We start from the raw sequence: 24,379 nt of genomic DNA on the forward strand, positions 1-24,379 counted from the left end.
TAAAGGATTTAAAGCACTTCAGAGGCACTTCATTCTTATAAACTTCATGTAAAGTAAGTAACGGCCACTCTCATTTTATACAGAGGTTTAAGTGGACTCAGCAGCTAGGCAAGGACTAGGACAGTCATTTTGTTTATGGGCAGGAGAGTGTGGGAACTTTTAAACTACAGTTATTGACAGACCATGACAACACACCTTCCTGATACACCTTTCACTTGTTTAACAGATGAAGTTAAACCTTATTAAATTATTTTGGTTAATTATATAGAATTTTCTCTAAAATGAGGAAATGGTCATTTGTCTCACACCACATAGACAGGAGATGGTGGGCATCATTTTTTTTTAATTCATTGATTGGGAAAAGACTATTAGGTCATAGCCGCTTATAATCATCTTACACATAAAAGCTGTGGAACATTTATACTGTATACAGTTGACCCTTAAACAACAAGAGGATTAATCCACCTATTACTTATCATCGGCTCTCCACATCCAAGGTTCCTCGGCATCCACAGATGCAGCCAACCACGGACTGTGGAGTACTGTAGAATTTACAACTGAAAAATATAATATAAGGGGACCTGCACCGTTCAAACCCATGTTGTTCAAGGGTCAACTGTAAAATCTCTGAGAAAGATTTACAGACAAGGAAATCAGCTGAAAATTCATACATTCTCAGTTGTTAAATAAAGGTACTCACCTCACTAGTCATTTCAGATGCACGTTTTGCTCTCTGAATATCGAGTACTTCTGAATTAAGTTCCATTCCTTTCCCTTTTATTTCATTTTCCAAATCTTTTTTATATTCCTTCTATGAGACAAGAATATTACTGCTTGAAATTTACTAGGAAACTCTGATTTATATATTGTTTTACATGTTTTCCAGAGACCACAGAAAGAAAATATTTCTAGAAAGGAATGAACCAGATTTCTGAGCATTCATGCTCTTTATTACCTACAGATACTTCATTTTCTTTTTTAATCATGTTTGAGTGGCTTCCAATATTATCAGTCTTTTTTCTTTCATCCTTTCCTCTCATATATTTTGGTACCATATTGGTGCCATATTTTAAAAAGACATCTTCCCTTTAAATGGTGAGGAAGATCTTAGGAATGCATGTTTCTTACTAATTATTTGAAGTATTTCTTTGAAAGCTGTCTATAAAATATGAATCATCAAAAGAACATAATTGGAAAAGAATGAAAAGTTACAAAATCAAAAGGACTGATATGGCCAAAATTTTTTTTAAGTTTCCGTTTTATTCAAAGATTTGTAAAACCAAATAATTTCCTACAGATTGATAATATATAGTCTGAATTTCACCCATTTTAATATATTTTAAGTAGATCCAAATGTCTTTACTAATCCTTATATATAACATGGGTTTTTTTGTGTGTGCTAATGAATTTGTTGTCTTCTTACTAATTGAATTATGAAAACAATATATATCTTAATCCAATTCAACTAAGCTGCCTTTATGACTAACTTTGTCAGATGAAAGATGAGACTTCCTTTAATGATAAGAAATCATGTTCTAGTTAATTCTAGGACTCATTTGATGTTATTTTCTCTTTGTCCAGTTTAATTAAATTAGCCGGTACTCTGCTGAACTAATAGCCTACAAGACATTGTAATGACCTGCATGTAATTTTGGAAAGAGCTCTGGAGTCAAATGACCTGGATGAAAGTCAGAGTTCTTCCACTTATTTGGTCATGTGACCTTCAAGAGAACTTTAAGTAACTGAGCCTTGATTTCCACACGAACAAAATGAAAATAAAAGTACTTGTTCTACCAGTGTCAAGGACAATTGACGAAATCAAATGAAATGAAGTATAAAATGATACTTTAAATACTTTAAATGGCAACAGAAATGCAAAGACCATAAAGTAAAGAATGAGAAGACAATTTAAAGCTAAATGCTCATACTTTCAAAGGGAAGTCACAATTTCATTAAGTCACTGAGTCTCTTTCTAAAATTAGACATCACTATAACTTAATTAAAAGATTTTTAATCATCGTCTCTAGGCTTTTTTCCTACACTGATGCATACATTCTGAATCAGTAAGTCTAAAATAAGATTCATTCAAAAAGAAAAATAAAAGAGAATGGCGATGGCATGTATATTAAAGTCATTTTTTTTTTTTGGCCACACCATGCGGGATCTTAGCTCCCTGACTAGGGATCGAACCCAGGCCGCCTGCAATGGAAGCACGGAGTCCTAACCATTGGACCACCAGGGAATTCTTAAGTCATTTATGATTCTCAAAATAGATCTCACATTGGCATTTGTATGTAAATAAGAAAAAGATTCCCCTTTAAAAAATTCATATAAATAGTGCATATTTTTTAAATGGAAGACAGTAATATCAGGAAGCTGCCACACGATCACCCTTCAACTTCAAAAGCTTTTATAGGGTCTAGAAGTGAGAAGAGGTGGCGTAGCAAGGACTCTCTTCCATAAATTATATGCCTATTTCAGCCCAGCATATATTACAACAGTGAATCACATTAAATTTCTAAAAGCAGTTAAATGGTAAAGGCCAGTTGGCATTTGCTTATTTAAAAAGTTCATGATGATTCATGTCTGTGTAGGTAATTATACTCCAATTTATTTCACTGGTTTAAGACATTTCTTTCAGGAATAGTTTCTTCAGTTCAAAATTCTGGATGAAATGGAGTTCTCTAACGCTTTCTCTTAATGTAAAGAGAATCTATTTAAACAGGGAATTGAAAGAGCTCCAAGTTACTTAGCAACCATTTAAAAAAAAAAGAAACAAAAACAAAACTTTTAAGCTGTGAACATGATATTTTTAATTGTTAGATTTGAGGGCCTTAATGTTCAACAAATTTAATACGCCGTGAGCCAAAATGTACCACTAAGTTTGGGGGTTGGGAGGAAGTCCTGCTGAGTACAAAATGAAAAATGGACATGAATTCCTACGTTCTATATGCTAAACATATTATTTTTCCCTACTTAGAACAAAAACCACTTATAAATGTACCATTTATCCAGACTGTCACACATAAGCACCTCATTTCTGATATCAAATGTCATGAGAATGCTGCAGGGAAGTTACAGGAAAAAATGGTTCTAATATTTGTTTTTACAATAACTAAATTTGAGAGAATCCAGCTAGCCTCATCCATATTGAAAATATTTTTTTGAAAAACTAACTGCTATAAAGCTGTAAAACTACTTATAGAGCTTCTAAGCTACAACCCAAACACAAAATCAAACTATTTTTCAAGTTTTTCCAGGAAATCTGGGTAATTTCCTCCCTCATCTTTAAATGGAAATGTTAACACTTACCTGTTTTTAATGAAAATGGAAAACTCTATTAGTAAAGCTCAAAGTGAGGGAAAGAGTAATGGATGAATAACTCAAACACTGAATTAGAGAACTAGTAGAGAATTGTTTAGTACCTATTTCCTGGGTTATCTCTTTAAATGTCTTTTGCAGAATTGTATAGCAATAGTAGGATCATACCTCCTTCAGAAGGCTGGTGATGTACTTTACATGTAAAAACTCTGGAGTCTTGTCTAAATCCATCGATGACCTTCCTTTAATCTCCTTCTCAAAATCCTCTCTGTAAACTTTCTGTTAGATAAGACCATATGATTTTAAATTTAGAAAATATTAGTGACTGTTGAAAAGATAATAGAACAAGGGTTCCCGGAACAAAACTGATGTTTTTCATATATAATTCTACCACCTCTGAGTATTTTATTTACAGGAAAATAACTCCAACTTTATCATAAATTTTAGAATTCTGCCAAACAAAAGTGGGCTCTTCAAGTACACCGGCTCCCTCTAGGAAAGCATTCTGAGAGGGGCTACTTAACATCTCAGACTCTGTTATTGTTTGACATCAGCCCGTTTCAGGAGGAGAACCAATACAGCTGGCTGTTTGACTGGCTCACCTGATTGGTTCGCCCAAAAGATAGTGGATCCACCCACTGGAAGAAGATCTAGAGGCACAGAAATCCACTCAAACCAAAGTAGAATGAACTTTCAAGTCCCCATCATCCCCCTCAACTGTTAGTCTTATGTGAATTCAAGGAAGACCATTTCTGGGAATTCCCTGGTGGTTCAATGGTTAAGACTTGGCACTTTCACTGCCGAGGGCTGGGGGGTGGGGGCGGTTGGTGGGGGTCAATCCTTGATCCGGGAACTAAGACCCCACAAGCAAGCCGCGTGGCACGGCCAAGTAAAAAGAAAGGACCATTTCTAAAATGTAATGGAGGCTGGAGGAGATTTTCCTTTAATGATTTTGGCATTGAGAATATTTCTCTACCATCTATGGAGTTGATATGAATCAAGTTACACTGTGAGGAGAATCTTATCTGGAACCTGATAAACTGTTCTTTGGGTAAGAGTTCACAACAAGAAATGAAAGAAGATTGCGGAGGGCCTAAATCCATATCCCCATCTGCCCTTTTGACATTGCCACCCTTTGGTTATTAGCCTCTAAATTCTACATTTGAGCTAGGCGTTTGGAAATCAATGGAAACCCAGGATTCATGACTATAAAAACAGTCTCCCTAAATAACAAAAATATCCATCCATGTGAAATATGTATCAGACAAACAAGGGTCCAGATTTTACCAGCTAAATATTTTATTCAAATAGCAACACAAAGATCATACAAATAAATTCTGCATGAATTTATTCCTATTAATGCAAAATGAAAAGCTATTTCCAGGATCATTATGTACTTATTACAGGGATAGGTAATTGTACACAGAAATTCTCCAAACTGTGAGGCAGGATAAGAGAATATGCTGTCCCCTCCCCTACATTTGAGTTACACATGGCCATTTACCATTTAACAATCCAGGAACAGCCATGAGAAATAGATGTTCTGTAAAAACTAACAGAGCTAATTAAGAAGAAAACATCCTGAATTAAAGGAACTACAGACACACCAAAGAACAATGATGAGAAGTGGTCCTCTTTATGTGGAACTAACTGAGATCATAATTATAAAGCTGAATCTAGGGCATTTTGAGGCCAAAAATGACTCTTAAAAATGAAATACAAATATATGCATATTTATTTATTTCATATTTTTCACTTCAAAAGGCCCTTCTCTGAAAAAAAAATTATTTGACAGAAGTAACTCACTAGGAAGATTGATGATGACTTGAACTCGCCAGTATATGACTAGAAAATAGAAGAAAACACTGAAGTATGCTTTTTGTAGGAGAGCTCTATTTGTGGAACAGAAGACAAAGAACTTCTCAAAGCCAGATTTAGAGATTTCGTCTAGAAAACACACTGGCTAAACCTACATCTGGCATTAGAAGAAAGTGAGAGAAGCTTAATTATAGGCTATAACAAAAAATTAGTGGCTTTTCCTGAGTTCATACTTAGCTTTACCTGTGGGAGGCTCTTAAAGAAGCACATGGTCAAGCTTATCCCTTAGGAATAAGAACCATCTCTTGTATCTACTTCACTGGTCCTGCATTTAAAGACGTCTTTCACATCAAACTTTGTCTAAGATTTTTAGATATATTATTTTTCTAGTATAAAAATTATCTGCCAATTTATATAGAATAAATTATAGAGTATAAGTCTTTATAGTATAAATGTGGTTCAAAGATATTTTCCATTGGAAGATTTCTTCCTCCTCAAGCCCTGATGAGCAGAAACATAATTGCTGAGCCTAAAAATCTAATAGCCAATGGCTATAATTTAAGGGAAAACATGTCTCAGCCTCTGCAAAGGATAATTCTCCCCTAGTGACAATACCAGAAATCAGAATAGCAAAAATTGAAAGCCAATATTAATGAAAGACCCACACAGTCCCCAACGTGAGTTAATTCCACAGCATATAATAAATGTATAACTACAGTTAAACGTTAAAGCTGATTTACACCTAATGTCAGAAACAGCCAACCAGTGTAGTGTACTTTCTTCTGGACCCACTAAACTTTCTGAACCACTCTACTGGCTCCTTTCAATGATAAAACATCCAATTTGCATTAAACAGTTGATAACAAAACAAAGGGACCCACCTCACTCTGCATCTTCTGAGCCTCCTTTGAAGCTTGATATGATGGTGTCTCAACAAATTCAAGCATCGATTTCCCCTTATTTTTCTCATACTCTTCTTTGTACTTAACCTTCATTGAAAAAGAGTATAAAAGGCACATAAAGCTCACAAGCCCTTACACAAATAGAGCAAAGTCAAATAAATACATGTGCAAAACCAATCACCCTATTTTCTAAAATCACATTCTTCTGGCCATTTAGGTTGATGACTGGATTCTCTGTGGTTAATGATATACAGTGAAAGTAAACAGGTAATATATTAAAAAGTTTAAGGGATAAAAATGATTTAGAACTAAATAATGTAGTTCTAGGACTTGTATAAGTATTTAGACAGCTGGGATATATAGATAGGTATCATATATGTGGGGTTACATATGTATACACACATGTTACACACACAGGTATAGGTACATATAGAGAGAGAGAGACAAAGAGACAGAGAGGCTGAGACAGAGAAAAAAGGAGAGAGAAAAAAGAGAGAGAGAGAGAGAGAGAGAGATCTCCGTGATAACTTTGAATGCCTAGCAGTAAATCATGAACAAGAAGAAAAACATAGCTGTGATTCTCTCTTTCTGACAAAGGAAAGACAGTGTTCTTTGGGACTGCTGAATTTTTCCGTAGACACTGAGTAAAACACACACACAGAGCTTTTATGTGACTTCTTTCAGTTTCACTAAGCATTATTTAATAATATCATAACATGAATTATTTATTTCAGTTACAACCAATCCCCATCTTATTTCGGTTTATAAAACGATCGATATTTTCTATCTCCGAAAAACAAAAACTAGAATTATATTCTGTAAACTGTCAGAGTGGTTGGCTTTTTTAGCAATATACCTTTTTAAATTAAATTCACAGAAAAGTTTTGATCATGATTCATTTCATTCAGGAATGTATTTTCATTAAAATCCTTAGGTATAATAATTACTTATGAAATTGGTTCTTAAGTTATATTATAATAATAATAATTTTAATGGTAATTAAATCCAAAAGAACCTTTTCAAAACTTAGAACTTTGTGGTGGCAGGAAATATAACAAATTTTTAAATTCCTATTTTTAGGAATACTTTTGTTTTAGAGAAGTATAATAGAATGATCGATGACAGTGTGTGAAGTATAATAACACACTATGTTAGGATAAAATTTTGTGGGGAAAGCGAAATAAAAGTAAGAACACAAGAGAAAAACACATACATTTCCAAACCTTAAAGGAGAGTGGGTTTGTATATTTTTTAAATAAATGAAGGTGGATATCAAATCATTATGGAATTTATGTACCATGGGATCCATTTAAAAGAGTGATGTAAAATTTTATCTTAATAGATGCTGGAAATAACATTTTTTGCAACCATTGAAATTCAGAACCAAAAAAAAGTTATCAACTTTAAAGTGTTCAAGAAAAAATATATTTTTAAAGATTTCTTTCAGAGAGTACATAGAATTTCATAGTCGAAAGAAACATTAACGTAGAATACACTGGTAAGATAGTTTTTCCTTTTTAATACACTTATAATTGAACTGAGAAATTATAATGAACTTTGTGCCTGGAAAATTACTTTTGCAGCTCAAAATGACAAATCAGTACACTATAAAATTGAAATTATGAGATATGATCATCATTTAATTAATTAACTCATATATTATAAGTTTTAACTTGTGTATAGTAACTATAATATTATGAAATGCCTGCATATGAAACATGGTTCAAGCTTCCCCAGCCCAATAAATATAGAGAGCGTAGTGTTTGAGATTTTTTTCACGACGCACATTCCTTCCAGCAGCTGCACATTCTCGGTCCAGGTGCCCGGCAGTGAGTGTTACAGGGTCTGGGTTGGGGAGGTCTCATACCTGACTCTGGAGCATGGCATTGCCTTTATGGTGCAGGTGTTCCACAGCGTCCGTGTCAAAATGATACATGCCTTTGTTTTCCTCAAAAAGCTTTCTATACTCTCGCTAAAATAGAGAACATGAAAATAAAGTCAGAATAAAAGAGGCCGATGAGAGCAACTAATGCTTAGGAATGCAAGCTGAAAAATGCAAGCCAACAAGAGCTGCAAAGCTACCACCAGGTTCCCATGGCTGGTTGTACAGATTTCTGACCCTGCGCTAAACCAACAATGCAAGATAGACCAGCTCTAGGTGGTCAATGTGAACAGCATCTAAAACACTCAAGAGAAGCAGAGGACAACTGGCTGTAAACACAATGTAAAAGATATTTGCGACACTGAGGAGTGACAACAGAAAACCCCTGTCTTGTGTGAACAGGCAAAGTGGGCAAAATAAAGGCAACTTGTCCTGCCCTTATTCTAGAACAGAAATGTATTTAATTGCATCTACAAGAAGAGAGGGAAAGAAAAGAAAAAAGAACATAGGAACGGAAAGCTGGAGTCAGAAAAGAAAAAAAAGTTGTACACAACGGTTCAGCCCTGAGAAAGATTGGGGTTCATAAGGAAAATGAGAGGGTGAGAAATAATTTAACTAATTTTCCTAAAAGGAGAGGGTAGGAGGTGCCTGGAAGAGAAACTGAGGAATCTGGGTATGGTTGGTTGCATTTTTAAGGTGAAGAAACTGGAGTAAGACATTATTTAGACATACAGACAAAAAGGTGAATTTGGGGTTTCCCTGGTGGCGCAGTGGTTAAGAATCCGCCTGCCAATGCAGGGGACACGGGTTCGAGCCCTGGTCTGGGAAGATCCCACATGCGGCAGAGCAACTAAGCCCATGCGCCACAACTACTGAGCCTGCACTCTAGAGCCCACGAGCCACAACTACGGAAACCGGCGCACCTAGAGCCCGTGCTCCTCAACGGGAGAAGCCACTGCAATGAGAAGCCTGCGCACTGCAAAGAAGAGTGACCCCCGCTCGCCGCAACTAGAGAAAGCCCGTGCACAACAACGAAGACCCAATGCAGCCAAAAATAAATAAATAAAATAAATATATTTATTAAAAAAAAAAAAAAAGGTGAATTTGGAAGAGACCAGAATGGATAAGGATGTCAAATTTGGCAAGTGTAGGACTCTAAATACAACAGGCAGCAATAAGACAAAAATTGCTTCCTGATTTTTATCACTGAAGATTGGACACTTAGTTATTTTGCCTTATTTGGAAGAGACTTTTAGAGGTAAATGGTAACTCTCAAAGACTCACATCTACAGAGACTTAAGCTAAAGTTTGTTGCTCCTAAAACAATGAGGATTTCAGTGAAAATGGCAGTTTTGTGTAGAGTGGAGGGAGAGGTAAGCAGCATTTGAAAGGGAGCAGGAAAGAGCTAGGACATTTGGGTCTTAGGAGATGTTCCAGTGATCTGAGAGTGAAGCAGGAAGAAGGCCCAGTGCCAGGGATGGGAAGGATGGAAGGTCCAAGTGGCCTACACATGAAAACTGCTTTCCCTGGGGACGCAGCAATGGTCCCCAGGGGCATTTTCAGCCAATTAGGGAACTAAGACATGTGTCTCCCAAAACTCTAACCAGAATACATTAGGGAGAATAGCACCCCCAGGAAGCTCATGAAAATGTTCACATAGTACATCTTGACGCAAGAGAACAAGTTCTAAATAAATTTTGGCTTCTCTACTAATTTTTTTAAAAAAAGATAATTTCAAAGAATAATAATATACTTAGAGATGTTATAATTTGATTACAAGTTATTTTATAATATATATTTATAAAATAGTTATGAACTGAATGTAACAAGCTAGGATATATTCCATTACTAAGTTAAAATCCAGAACTAATAAAGTCTGGGATAACGGGTATATACTGAGAAAAGGTCAAAAAATACTGTCCCTAACTCAATGATCTATTGTAGTTACAGAGAATTTCAGAAACTCCTATTTTAAAACCAAAACAAAACCACCCTATTTGAACTAAGATCTGCAAAAGAATTACCAATACTTGCTTTTTCTCATATAATAGTCTCTGTTGCCTCCTAGTGGGAATTATACAGAGTAACACACAATATATATTTTTAATTTATGCAAAGTTATAAAAGAAACTGAAAGCTAATAGAGCTCTATTTTCCAAAGGAAAATGTTCTCTCAAAAATTTAATCAGTATGGCTGTACAAACTCATAAGGCACTAATTTTACTCTACACACTACAATTTTTTAAATTATGATTTACATCAAAGACATTCAGAGGTCTTTAAAAAAACAGCCATTTATAACAAACTGACAACTAATTCTGGCAGAATGTCTGTTTAAGCATTCCCTTACTCAATCTTTTAATAAAATTAAGTTGCCTTTATAAATCAACAAAATCCCAATTCTCTTTACATTAAAATTTAAAAGAAGGCAATTCTGATGTACAATAAATTCGAGCCAGTGTAACATCGTGCAACTTTAATAAGTAGACACTTCAGAGTAACACCTTTTTTGGCTCAAACTTTCTCTTCCATGAAGTAACCATTCAGTCACAATTCTATGACTGAACGGGAAAAAAATCTATAATCCAGGCAAAAGCAACCTGAATGAAGGTTTAAACTTTATAAGTGGTATATAAAACAAGTGGAATATACAAATTTGGTGGGTTTTCTCTGTTGAAGAGAAAATAGAAACAATTACTATTATTGCTTTTCACCACTATTATAAAATAAAGGTCAATATTTTTTAAAAGAATTATTGCCTGTGAGTGGCATGCCTTTTTCCTAGCTACCAAATTTTTGAATTACCACTATGATATTTTTGTTGGCTTATTTACACATGAAACCTTATGTCCTAAGGAAATTTAACCCAAATAGGGATGAGAAAGAGTCCCAGGTCAAATGCTACTGCAATGATCAAACTGCATGAGCAAAGACTAAACATGAAGAAAGCAGAGGCTCAGAGCACAGAAACATATTGATTTTTAGAAGCATACCTATGAGTCGTGGCAGAAAACGTATAACTGAAACAGAGCCACTCAAGGAATAGAGGCATGTGGGCAGAGGAGGAGGGGATAAGCATTGAAATGGCAGGACAGCATGAATTAAGCATCCAGGGACTGAGTCTAATTCTGTGCCTGACAGTCTCCCAACCTTCATCCCTGCTCAACAGACAGGAAAGAATAATGGACTGCTTTTCCTCCAGAGACCAGTGATAATTAATTAATTAATTAATCTCCGTGAATACAAATTATTTACATGCAGATTACATTTCAAGAAGAAAAGAGGATTACAAAGTAATGAACGGAAGTTTCAATATATCAAAGCCAAGTGTAGACATTTTTAACCTGAACTGAAGCTGTTATCTCATTATTTAATGGTTTGGGAACCAGGTTTTGACTACAGATTTTTCTCATGCATGACCGTGGGTTCATCTCTTGAAGATGACTGTTTTTGCTTTTTCACATTCTTTGCCAACATATCAATACTTTGCCATCAAATCTGTGCCTGATTCAAAGCAGATATATGATAAATGTGGATAATTTTTGAGTAATTATTAAATAGGCATAGAAATAACTTGAGGTCAAATTAGAGTTCATCATCACCATGGGCCATTCTGAGATGTAGGAAATACAGGCACAGGTGAGCCGGGGTCATCAGGAATGAGAGTCAGTGAAGTCAGGGTTCAGATGCACTGCGTGCTGGAAACAGCATCTAAGAGCTGAGCTCTGATGGAATGGCCCACTTGGCAGTGGACACAGGTATTTTCATCAGGACATGAGGAAATCACCCTCTCCTCCTAGTTGCGTTGAAGAAAACATCGAAACCTTCGTAAGAGTAAAAGTATAGCATCAACACAAACACCCTTGAAATTTATTTTTAGAGAAGATATAATTTAGACTAAGATAACTTTTATGCTACCTACTGAATACCAGACACTCTGCTCTGGCCTGTACAGAATAAAAGATCCCTGACTTAACAGCCTGACCTCCAAGTGGCTTCAATCTACTACAGACAAAGAAAGGGGAAGGAGGAAGACAGAAAGGACGCTGGTACGAACACCTGGAAGGGTAGCTGTTCAACAAGAAAGTTTGTATTCCAGAGATATTAAAGAGCTAGCTTTGTAAAGCGACAGCCTGGGTGGGATTTAAGCAAGACACTACTTTGCATTAAGTTAGTTACTGAGGGAGGAGTGAAGGCCTAAGGAAGCAGGTGCGCTCATGAGCACTGCAGACACATGGGCTCCAGAGAGTCACAAACCTACAGTTGTCAACAAACGACCACTTACTCCGCTGAGCATTTTGCTGGCTTTCAAAGCATGGTTTAAAAACAAGTTTGGGAGATCTGAAACTGGATCATGCATATTTTGAATGTCTTTCTTGTAGTTCACCTATGAAAATAACATGGAACAATATACCATCTAGGAGAAGAAAATATTATGCTTTTGCATTATGGCCATTATTATTTTAAACACAACAAAGTATTATTTAATGGGGAATTGACAAATGAATTTACAAGGAGCCACTAGATGGTGCTCATTTACTACGGAATGAATAAAAGAAAACTACAGGGACTTGAAAATATTTTGGTAACTCCTTTTGTTTACGTGGTCAGAAAGGGTGATGTTAACAGAATCAAGTAACTTTAACAGAAATTCTGCTTTCAAAAAATAAAGAAAATAGAAACTTTACTCTTTAGAAATTACCACCATCTTTCAATTATATTTTGTGTCTATTTTAGAGCTTCTGGTGGTTTTCATCCTATTACTATATAGAATGTTTCTTTTCTCTTTAATCAGCTGCTTTGGAAACATAATAATATTAGTAACAATAATAATAAAATGTTACTAATAGAAAACATCAAGCACTTACTGTATAAGTAAGTAAACAAGTAAAAACTTTTCTGTTTAAACACTTTATATGTATTAAGTAATCTCCACAATCCTAGTAGGTAAATACTTTAAATATCCCCATTTTACAGATGAGGAAACTGAGGCACAAAGATGAAAGCATAATATTAAGTGGTGGAGCAAGATTCAAATCCAGGCAATTGATTCTAAACCTTGAGCTTTCAGTACTGTGCTCTAGGTTCCTTTAAGTATATCCCAACTCTATTTGCTTTACGTTTGTACACACACAAAAATAATCAAATAAGAAAAATAAATCATTATGATATTCCCAAAGGTCCTAAAAGACAGAAACACCTATTTCAATTGCTGGTAACAAAAGCTGGCTAATGAACACAAATTACAATACCTTCTAAACATTAATGAAAATAAAATATACCAAGTCCCAAGGATATGACAGGAGTTGAAAGGTTTAAATGCTTTAACAAAGCAACAGTTCAACAATAGTCAAACTTAATATTTAAAAAGGTACTCTATACATCATTCAATTATAGCAAAGTAATTGATTTTTTTCCATGTTTCTTTTTTTATACTCTTCCTAATTCTAATAAAAAATTAAGACCTCTTTTCTTATAAATTGAAACTTTATTTTTTTTATTTTTTATTTTTTTGAAACTTTATTTTTAAAGATATGAAATGAAAACAAAACTTACGAAGAGGTATTTCACAGAATTTACATAAGGGGTAAGAAAGAAATTGTAAGCCATCTCAAGTACAATTTCTGGAAATTTCCTTATGATAAACTACTATGCACCAGGTATACTTTACAATATGCACAATTTCATGCATAATTACATGAGTTAACTATTGTCATAATCACTAATTTATGATACTACACACTACTTTTCTGAAAAACTAATCTATTTCTATTCTTGATCAGCTATAATAGTTTTATTAGCAATACTGTTCCTACTTATTAATTAATTAGTAATCAGTAACCATTAATAGTAAATTACAATATGAAATTTTTCTCAGAAAAGCTTCAGGAAAATATGCTTCAGCTTTTTCTAAAATTATTTAGAAATTACATGATCTTGATTAAGTATCACAAGAACCACACAGCCAAGTCTGACAAAACAAGAATCAAAATATACTGAAAATAATCTTCTGTGAATTACAAGTCATGAGGCAGAAAGTAACTTACATTACTCGCCAGGGCAGTGGCCAGCTGACTTTGCCTAAAAGAAGCACTTTCAAGAGGATTGTAATGATGTTTCTTATCCTTCATTTCATTATCAAATTTTTCTTTGTATTTAACCTTCCATAAAAGAAACAAAAAGGATAAATTAAATAGCACATTTACCTTTAAGCTTTCAAAGTAACACGTTTGATTTTTAATTAGATCAGATAAAAGCTACCTTAAAAATGTATGATAGCAAAAGTTTAAATTCCTGGTATCCCCCCCCCCCATAAAGCTTAATTAGGCATAAAGGGTTTTTTTTAATTAAAAAAACACCTCTACTTGAACATGGATCATAAATGCAATTAGGCATGAACTCAAATCCTATTAACAAGAATAATATACTAAAATCTGGGGATTTTTAAATGTCAGTTTCCACTTCTGCATTCCTAACATTTATGATCAGTTAGAAATCAAGACCACAAATGTCTTAACATCTACCACATTTAGAAAATGGGTCTTAAATCTCAGAATTTGAATATTAATTTTCCTAAAAGAATTATTCCAAATGCAGGACATAGCTCATACCATGGTTTTTCTCATCATTTCCCATTTGTTCAAAAACTCATTGTTAGGGATTATATTTTCTGAAATATCCTGGGTCTATTTAATGTCATTTTTCATTTCTCTGCTTTAACTCCACAATTGTATTCAGCGGCAGAACCATCTCCAATCTTCACTGTGGATTTTTTTTTTAAGTAGTCTTAAGGCAACCAAAAGAAGGATTATCAACTTATTGTGTAGAACTATATTTTTCTCCACGAATAGAGAAATATGTGAATGTATGTTATGATAACTAATTAGGATATATATACAACTTCTTTACAAAAATAAAACAAAAATAGCTAGTCTCATTTCACATCTGCTTTGATTCCTGTAGGCAGGAAAGGATGCACAGATCTTAAAAGCAAAAGTAAGCTCTTTTGTCTTCTTGTAATATTTTTATTACATAATGATTCTTACACTATTTTGTTTTCTTAACAACATTCAGAATGCACCTTTATTCTACATCCTAAGCTCTGCCTTGCAGAAACCTTTACAAAAAAGCAGTTTGGGAATGGCTCATGTTACCTCTTTTAATCTAGTGTGTATTGGGTGATGGTCTCCCCCTCAGGGACACATGCCGGGTACCTACGAGTGGGAGCTTGTGAAAACCCTGGTGGGAACACATTTGGAAAATATGTCAAGATGGTTCACAGGGAACATTTGCTGTTGCAGTTCCATTTGCTAATAATAACTTTTGATACTCAGTTTACCTTATAAATTCAAGCAAAATCTTGTTTATTCTAATTAACAGGCAAGGTCTCCCTAAAACAAGAAAATCTTTGATTTTTAGAAAATTATTTTATCTTGAAATCAGGGCCAACATCACCAATGGAATAAATTTAGACCTCCTTTACTACTTTCCACAGTAGCTGGCACCAAAGCCAAGATTCTCCCTACCTGGTCCTCCCCTAAACACACAATGCCACTCCCCAGCACTCCTCTGCTGTGGCATTTTTCACAGTATTCTTATCTGTGTTTTTGTCTCTTCTAGGTTTTAGTGACTGAAAGGTATTCACTTAATGATGATAGTAGATTCTCTGAACTGACTTCCCCTAGAATGGCACTCCCGATTCAGCCAGATTCACCAACACTTTCCACCTACTGAGGAAAACACGCTGCCTGATGCCACAGTGCCGTAAACACTCTCAGCTGGTAGCTGTTTCCATCTAATCAACTGATTCTATGTAACATGGGCTTGCATCATTTCCTGTCAGTTATTCACAGTTCCCAACCTCAGGCACCATGAGTATCTTAGTTATGCATTAGCTAAAAGGCAAAACTTGAGCACAGAGAGCCCATCATACTGTCTTTGTACCCACCCCTGGGGTTCCCAGCACAATCACACTAAGCCTAGAGGCAACATGGAAGGACGTGTTACTTGGAAATTAACCTGACACATTCTCATCTGTTATATAACCTGGCAGCATTTACTCTTTCCGAGTAAATGAATAATTTCTGAAAAACAATAATCAATCTACATTGTAATGATTCCTTCCTTCCTCTATTCATTAAACATTGAGCCTGCACTGGGTTCCCACTATGAGTCAGGATGAGTTCCTACCTGAGGTTGGGAATGCTGATATGACCCAGACACACTCCATCAGGCTTGGAGTCAGTAATCTCTTCCAAAAGCAAATCTGATCAAGTCACATACATGCTTAAACTCACTTCTTATTGGGCTTAGCATGAAGACCAGGACCCCAGACATGGCTACAAGGTTCAGTGGGACCTGGCATTCCCAGCTCTCCATCCTCCCCTTTAATTTCTGTCCTCTGGCCATCCTCGTGTTCTGAAGTTCCTTGAACATGCTGCATGTGCCCCTCTCTGGCCTTCCATATGCTGTCCCCTCTGTGTCAGATTAATTTCCAAGTAACACCCCGCTCCGTGTTGTGTCTGCTCCTAGTGTAACTGTGCTGAGAACTACAGGGGGTACAAAGGCAGTCTGATGGGCTCTCTGTGCTCAAGGATGATATGACCTATTTTTGCCATTTAGCTAATGCATAACTCAGACACTCACGATGTCTGAGGTTGAAGAATATGAATAATTGAAAGAAAACTTGATGCAAGCCAGCACTGCTCAGCTGGATTAATTGATTAGATTTAAATACTTCAATACAAACAGAACCCTGCATTTTTTCACCTGATGTTTTACAAGACACACTTTTAGTAATACTAACCTATTATTAAAGGTGAGTTTTCCCTGGAAATATAAGATTAGACTATTTTCTAAGTTTTGGACATATTTGAATTATCTGTGCATGTCTGCTCTCCCACTAGACAGTGAACAAGAATTAGATTTTTATTCATTTTTGTATCCCTAGTGCCTGACACAGTGCTTTGAATGGATTTGGCACTTAATATATGTTTATTAAAGAAACATATAAATTAAAGAGAAAATGATAAGCAATCAACTCTCTATTAGGACTCAGAATGAGTCATACCCTGAGGTAGGTGTTGGAACTATATATAATACTTCTCTAATTTCCCAAGTCTGTTCCCCCAACACACACCCCCCCACAGTCATTGATAAATTGGTTTGAACAACATCCTATTAGGAAGAAAAAAATGCAAAAGGAAATGAAAAACAATAGATATAAAAATAACATTTTGCATCTGTATCATACTTTATAGTTCCTGCCAGACTTTTATTCATTCATTCATTCATTCAAGAATTACTTATCTAACGCATACTCTACATCACTTACTATGCTGAAGAGTTCTATACTGAAGAGATTTGGGAATCGGGCGGTAACTGTCTTCAAACATTTGCAAAAACAGAAAAATAGCATTTGTTCTACTACAAAAGGTAAAGCTAGTATTGATAGGTAGAAGTTGTAGCCAATGAGATTTCTGCTGATTATAAGGAAAATGTTCTATCAGCTGAGCTGCCCACCAGTGGAACAGCTTTCCTGTTCTGTTTTCCCCTTCTGCCCTCCCGCTCAAATCACTGCTCCCTACCTCCTCCCAATGTTCACCTGAATAATTTCTACACATCTTGCATCTGCCCAAATGTAACTTCTTTCTGAAAGCCCTCTCTGACCTTCTAAACTATAATATTTACTGCTGATATATTTTTGAAGCACCCCGAATTTACCTGGTCACTCATCACACATTGCTGCAATTATCTGCAAAACTGTCTCTGGTGTTGGTCTTCCCCATTAGACTCTAAGTTTGGTGAAGGCATGGGCTATATCTGTTCTGTTCACCCTTGAAAATCTAACCCCAAGCATAGTGTCTGGCATGTAATATCTGGTTCAGAAACTGTATTGTTTGAATGAATAAGTGGATGGATTACATTGAGAAGGGATTCTTTCATTGAAAAGCAGGACCAGGTAACTTTCATGGTGTCTCCAAATTTTGCAATAGTCTTGTAATAGATTTTTATGAGAACTTTATTCTTAAAGATTTCTACCACTGCTATGCATTGGGCTACACACCCTAAAATTTGAATTTTAAAATGCTGTCTAACCTTTCCAGGTTATTTCTGTAGCATGAGATTAATTATTTAAAGTATATCTGTCATTCATGTACTTCTAATGAGTTTAATAATAAGCAAAGTGCTGTGAAATTTATCTTATTTTAACCTTCAGAACTCTGTGTGATCTGATTTAAAAGATACCTAAAGAACAAAAATGCAAGAGTTTCCCTCATTAATTAACCAGAAAGTAAAATAACTGAATTACGTAAAAAATATATCTACCAGACACTGATACCAACTGTTTCTTACCTTGCTGTAAGGTTTGCACATAAATGAACTAAGAAAATAGCCAAATAGTTTGGTTCACTCACTGGTTCACTCACTAACTTCACATACACACCGAACATTCTATCCTACTTTCAACCCACGGTTCACACATCTGAGTGCCCACCTGCTCACGCACACTCGCTTCTGCTAAGGGATCAGGGTAATGCTCTCCTTTCATTATAATGGGTGACTCAACCCTGGAACAAAGTATCTTCCTTCCAGTTTTAAGACCATTTGAGACAAGAGGAAATAGGTGTTGGGTGACTTTGCTATGGTTTTAAAGCACAATGTTACCCCTTATACATAAATCAATCACTGGAAACAAATGAAAAGTTATACCTATGACTGATTTTATTCACATTATGAATATCATATCTAAAAGTTCATGACTACCAACTTTTTTTAAAATATAGGTTAGGTATATGGGATGAAACTCCTAAAAGTTTTATAAAGAATTTTAACAGACTTAGCAGAACTTTCAGAGGTACACACTACAAAAAACACTAGAACTGCTCAACCGCAATGATAGAACTTAACCTAGTTCCTCATAACTGCATCTGAACAGGGCTGTGTTTCAATAGTCAAAGCCTGACTTCCAATCTCAGTAGTTCAAAGCTTTCAGCACTAGGAGTGCTGGGCTTGGTGACATCACCTATGGCTCAGTTTCACAAAGTGCCAGAAAAGCAGAAAAAAAGCAGACCCTGAACGAAAGCTTTTCATCACAGTCATAGAAACATATGCTAGGAAAGAAGTGGAAAATTGGATAAGGGCACTTAATTATCAGTGAAAATGAAAAGTAAACAACAACACAAAGCCACATATCCATGGGCATCAATTCCCTCCAATTTTGGATGAAACTGAACTAAGAGCTGTTGAGGAAGAGAGTAAAAACAGATTTTTATGTAGAATTCATCATAAAATCCATGCATTTAAGTCTGAATTTTACCCAAAATATACTCTGCCCTTATTTTCATAATAAAATAATACCTTACTGACTTTGAACCAAATGTGAATGATCTAGAGAAATTTGTTTAATCAGTCTCTATGTATTTCTTGAAAGCCTAATCTGTGCCATTAATGCCATTAAACCCTGTCCCCACAGAGCCTGCTGAGTGGTAGTGAATAGATGTTTAAAACACACACATATACATTTATATGACTAATATACATTGTGTTAAGAACTATAAAGAAAAACAGAATAAAGGGGAACAGAGCAATATAATTTAAATCAGCAAGTCAAAGACGTGACATTTAAGCCAAAAGTTGGGTGGAAGGAGGTTGGAAGGGAGAGTGCTTGCCCAGAAGGGAGAATGGGAGATTCTCCAAACCAATTAATACCCCTTTACAATTTAAGGACAATACCTATTATTAAATTTTAACATCAATCTAATTAGTAATGTTTAGGTTTAAAACCCTCTCTTACCAATACATCAAATGCAATTTTAGAAGAAACACTAATCACTATAAATACAAAATTTTCTTTGACATTATAAAACTAAAGGAATTCCATTCATCACATAGACAAATTCCAATTCATAAATTAAGATGATCTATGAATATGAAAACAAAATAACCACTCTTAGAAGAATTTTTTTAAGATGATGACTTCAATAATTACTGCCCTAATATTTGAGATACTTATAAATACACCCATCTCTTTATCTTAGCACACGAGATTTCACTTTCATTTTTCACTGACTTTCTTTTAATTACTTGACCATAATTTTATGTGCCTCCTAGACTTTACAACTATGGGAGCAAAGCTATTGTACAAGTTAACATAGGAAGAGTTTTGTTTCCATTACTTTTTCCGGGTTCAATCCCACAGAGCTCAATTTCCAGGTAAAATGGGAGAATTGTGCCCTCTCGCTTTCTCTTTCTGTCTTTTCATCAGCGGTGTCTTATCTCTCCAGCCCATGGGCACTGCCCCGTCATCGCCTTCCCTCTCACAATCCGTGTGCTCTCTTACTCTTTCTGTTCTGCATCTTGCATCCTGCCCCTAGCTTCCCAGCTTACTGCATTCCTAACTTATTTCCCTTCTACGTATCTACTTGCCTTCGTGGGCTCCTATATTCACAATCTCATTAGCTTAGGAGCAAGAGAATACATGATCTCCAAAGTTGTCAATAAAAATAAGAAACTACACTTTCTGCCTTTATTTCTAGTCAACGCACCTGAAAATACAAATGAATATACCAAGTTCATTGCGGAAGTCCTATATATTCATCTGCCCAGTTTTTCCCTTTTCTAATGAGTTTGTACGCTGTGAGATCAGCAAAAATGTCATGAAAAAACAAAGATGACAGATATAATGTAACTTGCAAATTACAATCTGCTTAGGCATCTGATAAGTCAGTTATTAAATGATTTGAGATTTTTTTCTTTTTTAAAGTCTGCCTAAGAACCCAGGTAGGATCAAATGGTAGGATTTTTGGTGACTGCATTTGAAATGTGAAAATAAAAACTCAAATACTAAAACTTTCTTCTAAGGACTCTCAAATAAGATTGTGAAGGAATGAATTTAAGACCAGAATCTAAGGGCCAGTCAACTATTTCTGCTTCATTTTGTGCATGAATTCATGTAAAAAATGCAGAGTAGAAAACTATTCTAAATAGCTACAGTAAAATTATTCCTGGGAAATGATGCAGTGTTTCTATGGGCCAGGCAGTATTTTAAGTTGCTCGTGGTAATTCATTTAATCCTCACAACAACCCTAAGAAGCAGTATTGCTGCCATGCCATTTTACGGGCCAGGAAACTGCAGATGGAGAAATTAAGCCATCTGTCCAAAGTCACTCAGTGAGCCAGCGGCAGGACCAGGAACTCAGGGTCCAGGTCCACAGCCCATTTTCTGATTACTCAACCAAATTGTACTGCTTTTCTAGAATCTGCCGCTTCTCCTACACAACCGATAGGAACTCTTTGCCCCCAAAAAAGGCTGAAATTGTAAGAAGTCAGAAAATCTAAAGCGATACCGGAAGAGTTGCCAGGTCTGTGCTAATATCCCCTGCTCCTCAATGAGTGTTATTTGGGCTGAGAAGAGCTTGGAGTCACAGCCCTTCTCAGGCCCTCCAAAGCTAAGAACATAGTAGGTCTTCTCATTTTTTCAGATAGTATTTTATGTTCTTCAGTTAGATTTTACAGTTTTCCTCTTTTACATCTCTCCATTTTGAAGTATAATCGAATTAAGACTTTTGCAACTTGAGGAATGGACATTTTCAAAGTTGAAAACACTATACATGCATAAAAATTACTGTTTGTTATCATTGACTTTGCAAACGTTACCTTTTTCCATTACAAGAGTTGTTAATTTTTATATAGTCAAGCATGTCTAACTATTATTTTATAGCTTCTGGTTCTCCAGTTTTTAGAAGAACTCTGTTATCCCTATGTGGTATATATAGTCTCTTGGATTTTCTTTTAAGGTTTAAAAAAATTTTTTGGTTTACATTCATATCTTTAATCCATCTGGAATTCATTTTGTAGATGGTTTAAGATTCAGGTCCAATTTTATTTTTACCCAGATGGATGGCCAGTTATGTCAGCACCGTTTATTAACTAATACAACTTTTTCCCACTGACTTGAACCAACACTTTTATCATATATTAAATTCTTATACACATTGGAACCTATTCCAGGATTCCCTAGTCTATCCTACTGATTATTTTATCTCTTACTATATCAATCCCATATTGATTTAATTTCAGTGGTTTTATACTATGTTATGGTAACTCACAACTTAAGTTCTCCTTCACTGGTCTTCACTTTCATACTTTTAAAGGCTATTCTCAGGCATTTCCTTTCCATTCAAACTCTAAGATCATTTACCCATACTTCAAAAAAACTGTTGGATTCTAATTGAAATTGCATGACATTTATATATTAATTTTGGGAAAATTGAAATTTTTATCTATTGAGACGTTCAGCCAAAAATATGGCATGTCTTTACACTTTTTCAGATCCTTTTTATGATTTCAATGTTCTCTTCATTTATATTACCTCTTTTTTACTTTGTGGTTAAAGCATTTGAAAATTGAGAAAATTGCTATTTTTCTTACTAAGTTAAAAGTTCTGTGTATGCGTGTATAGATAGAAATTTAATTATTCTTCTAATCTAATTGATATGACTATTGCTAAATTCTAGAAATCCTAGGAAATGTGACAACATGGCTGAACTCATTGAAAAAGGTTAGAATTTGAGCCAGGAGAAAAGAAAACTTAGTTTTATGATTAAAATTGGACTTTTTTATCCCTTACTGAAATTTACAATTATTGTAATCCTATCTGACATGGTTACAGAAACATTATCTTTACGTATTCTTGCAATTAAAGACATTACCTAAAGTAAAATATCTTCCAGTGCTGCTAGAAACAAAATCTCTGAATAAAATCATTGTGGAATCATCACTAGATTCTTACTTGACTAGAAAGTTTAGAAGCTTCCACAGCATGTTCAAAATCTGGTCTTCCAATTACAGCGGGCTCTTTATTCATTACTCCTTGCCCTTTCTTGTATTCAGCCTAAAATGAATAAATAAGAGAATGTTGAATATTTCTACTTTCCAATGAAAAATTACATTGATAATAGCCAAAATAAAATTGACCCTCAGTCCATAAAAAATATTCCTTACAACTCACCAAATACTAAAATGCTGACTGCTAAGAAGAAACTGATTTTATAAAAACAACTTTTTTGTAGTAAAATAATTACTAAGTTTGAGTCCATGAATCCAGTCACCATCATCATCGTGTTTATGTTATCCAGGAGAAATTTCTAGATAATTGAGACCCTGCATTCTGCATACAGATGTCTTCCGGCTTTGTTTAGTCTTAGGAACTGATCTAACCCTGTCTGGTTATCATGCACTTGAATTTAGTAAATAATTATTGATTTTTAAAGGTGAGTATAGCCTATGTTACTCAAATATTTGGTTCAAGTTAAGTAATCATTTTTAATTAGGATGTAAGGTATGTTTACGTAAAATGGTATTAACCGAGAAGGATGTCTTAGGGAAGATAAAAACAGCCATGATGTATAGGAAGTGTGCATGGGTAAATGCTGACCAAAGAGAACCTGCACAATTAACAGCAACAAGATGGAAACGAGGCCAAGTGAAGTTCTTTGGGACAAGGTGAGAGATAATATGGGACCAGACAAATGACAAACTTGATTCTCAGGCTCAGACATTTGAATGTTATCTTATGCCTGAATAGTATTTATTTTTTTAAAAGCATGACAACAGAGCCATGGTCAAGTCAAGTCTGATCAGTTTCTGCACATATCCAAATAATTTACATAGTGAAATGGATAATTCAGATGAAAAAATTGAGATGTCATTAATTCAGATGGATTAATTTCACTAACTAAATTAACCATCCAACAACCAAAGCCACTTTGTCTCCTGCAAAAATGAGAAATCAATTCTGCTCAAGATAAGAAAGAGAGATTACATTGCTTATGATCTTGGAGATCTGTGTCGCCATCTTGATGTCTGGTCTGTCAAGCTCCGCACTATACATGTGGGTGTCCTGCACATCTTTTCTATAAAAAATCTGATCAAAGAGACAGTTTTGATTGAAAAAAGAAAACAGAAATGAGTAGTTTCATATAGCTGCTAGCCTTAATGTCCATAACATAATTTTTCCTTGCCATAATCTTCTAAGAAAGCCACTGACCCTAAGTTTTTTTTTTTAATTTTTATGTGCAACATTTATTTGGATAACTATATTCTCTTTTTACTATGCCAATGCCTCACTAACATTATTGCATATGAACTGAATTTATACAACATAAAAAATATAATCCCAAGACCTTGGCACAGAACCAATCTTATAAGATTTTACATATACCATCCTTATAAGCATGTCATTCTGTGTAAGTGTATATGTGCATATTCACATACAGAATATCCTCACCAAGGGCGTTAACTTGTCTACCACACAGTCTTGACCCCCAGGGGATACAGGATAAGCTCCAGCACACGAATATGGAAAATCATTTCCTGGGGTGAGGGTATGTGAAACTCTGGAACTCTCCAGCTTTCACCCTCCCAACCACACCTTTCTCTTCCTTTTCTGATT

The 24,379-nt window shown here is 35.1% G+C and overlaps 1 protein-coding gene across 11 annotated transcripts in view; it reads right to left on the bottom strand.

Moving 5' to 3' along the window:
• NEBL (nebulette) overlaps nt 1–24,379 on the bottom strand; it is a 152,674-nt gene that overhangs the window by 55,156 nt on the left and 73,139 nt on the right. For 8 of the 11 annotated variants that reach the window (XM_082449655.1, XM_082449653.1, XM_082449656.1 and 5 more), the window contains 8 exons: nt 23,750–23,851; nt 22,718–22,819; nt 13,971–14,084; nt 12,209–12,310; nt 7,909–8,013; nt 6,021–6,128; nt 3,490–3,600; nt 701–811 (listed from right to left, as the gene is read on the bottom strand). In XM_082449655.1, the coding sequence (XP_082305781.1) occupies nt 701–811; nt 3,490–3,600; nt 6,021–6,128; nt 7,909–8,013; nt 12,209–12,310; nt 13,971–14,084; nt 22,718–22,819; nt 23,750–23,851 (855 nt within the window). The remainder of the gene's footprint in view (nt 1–700; nt 812–3,489; nt 3,601–6,020; nt 6,129–7,908; nt 8,014–12,208; nt 12,311–13,970; nt 14,085–22,717; nt 22,820–23,749; nt 23,852–24,379) is intronic. The other 3 variants (XM_082449660.1, XM_082449658.1, XM_082449662.1) reach the window with 2 other exon arrangements.

The sequence above is a fragment of the Balaenoptera physalus genome, assembly GCF_965194825.1.
Source record: "Balaenoptera physalus genome assembly, chromosome: 2".
Taxonomy (NCBI): Eukaryota; Metazoa; Chordata; class Mammalia; order Artiodactyla; family Balaenopteridae; genus Balaenoptera; species Balaenoptera physalus.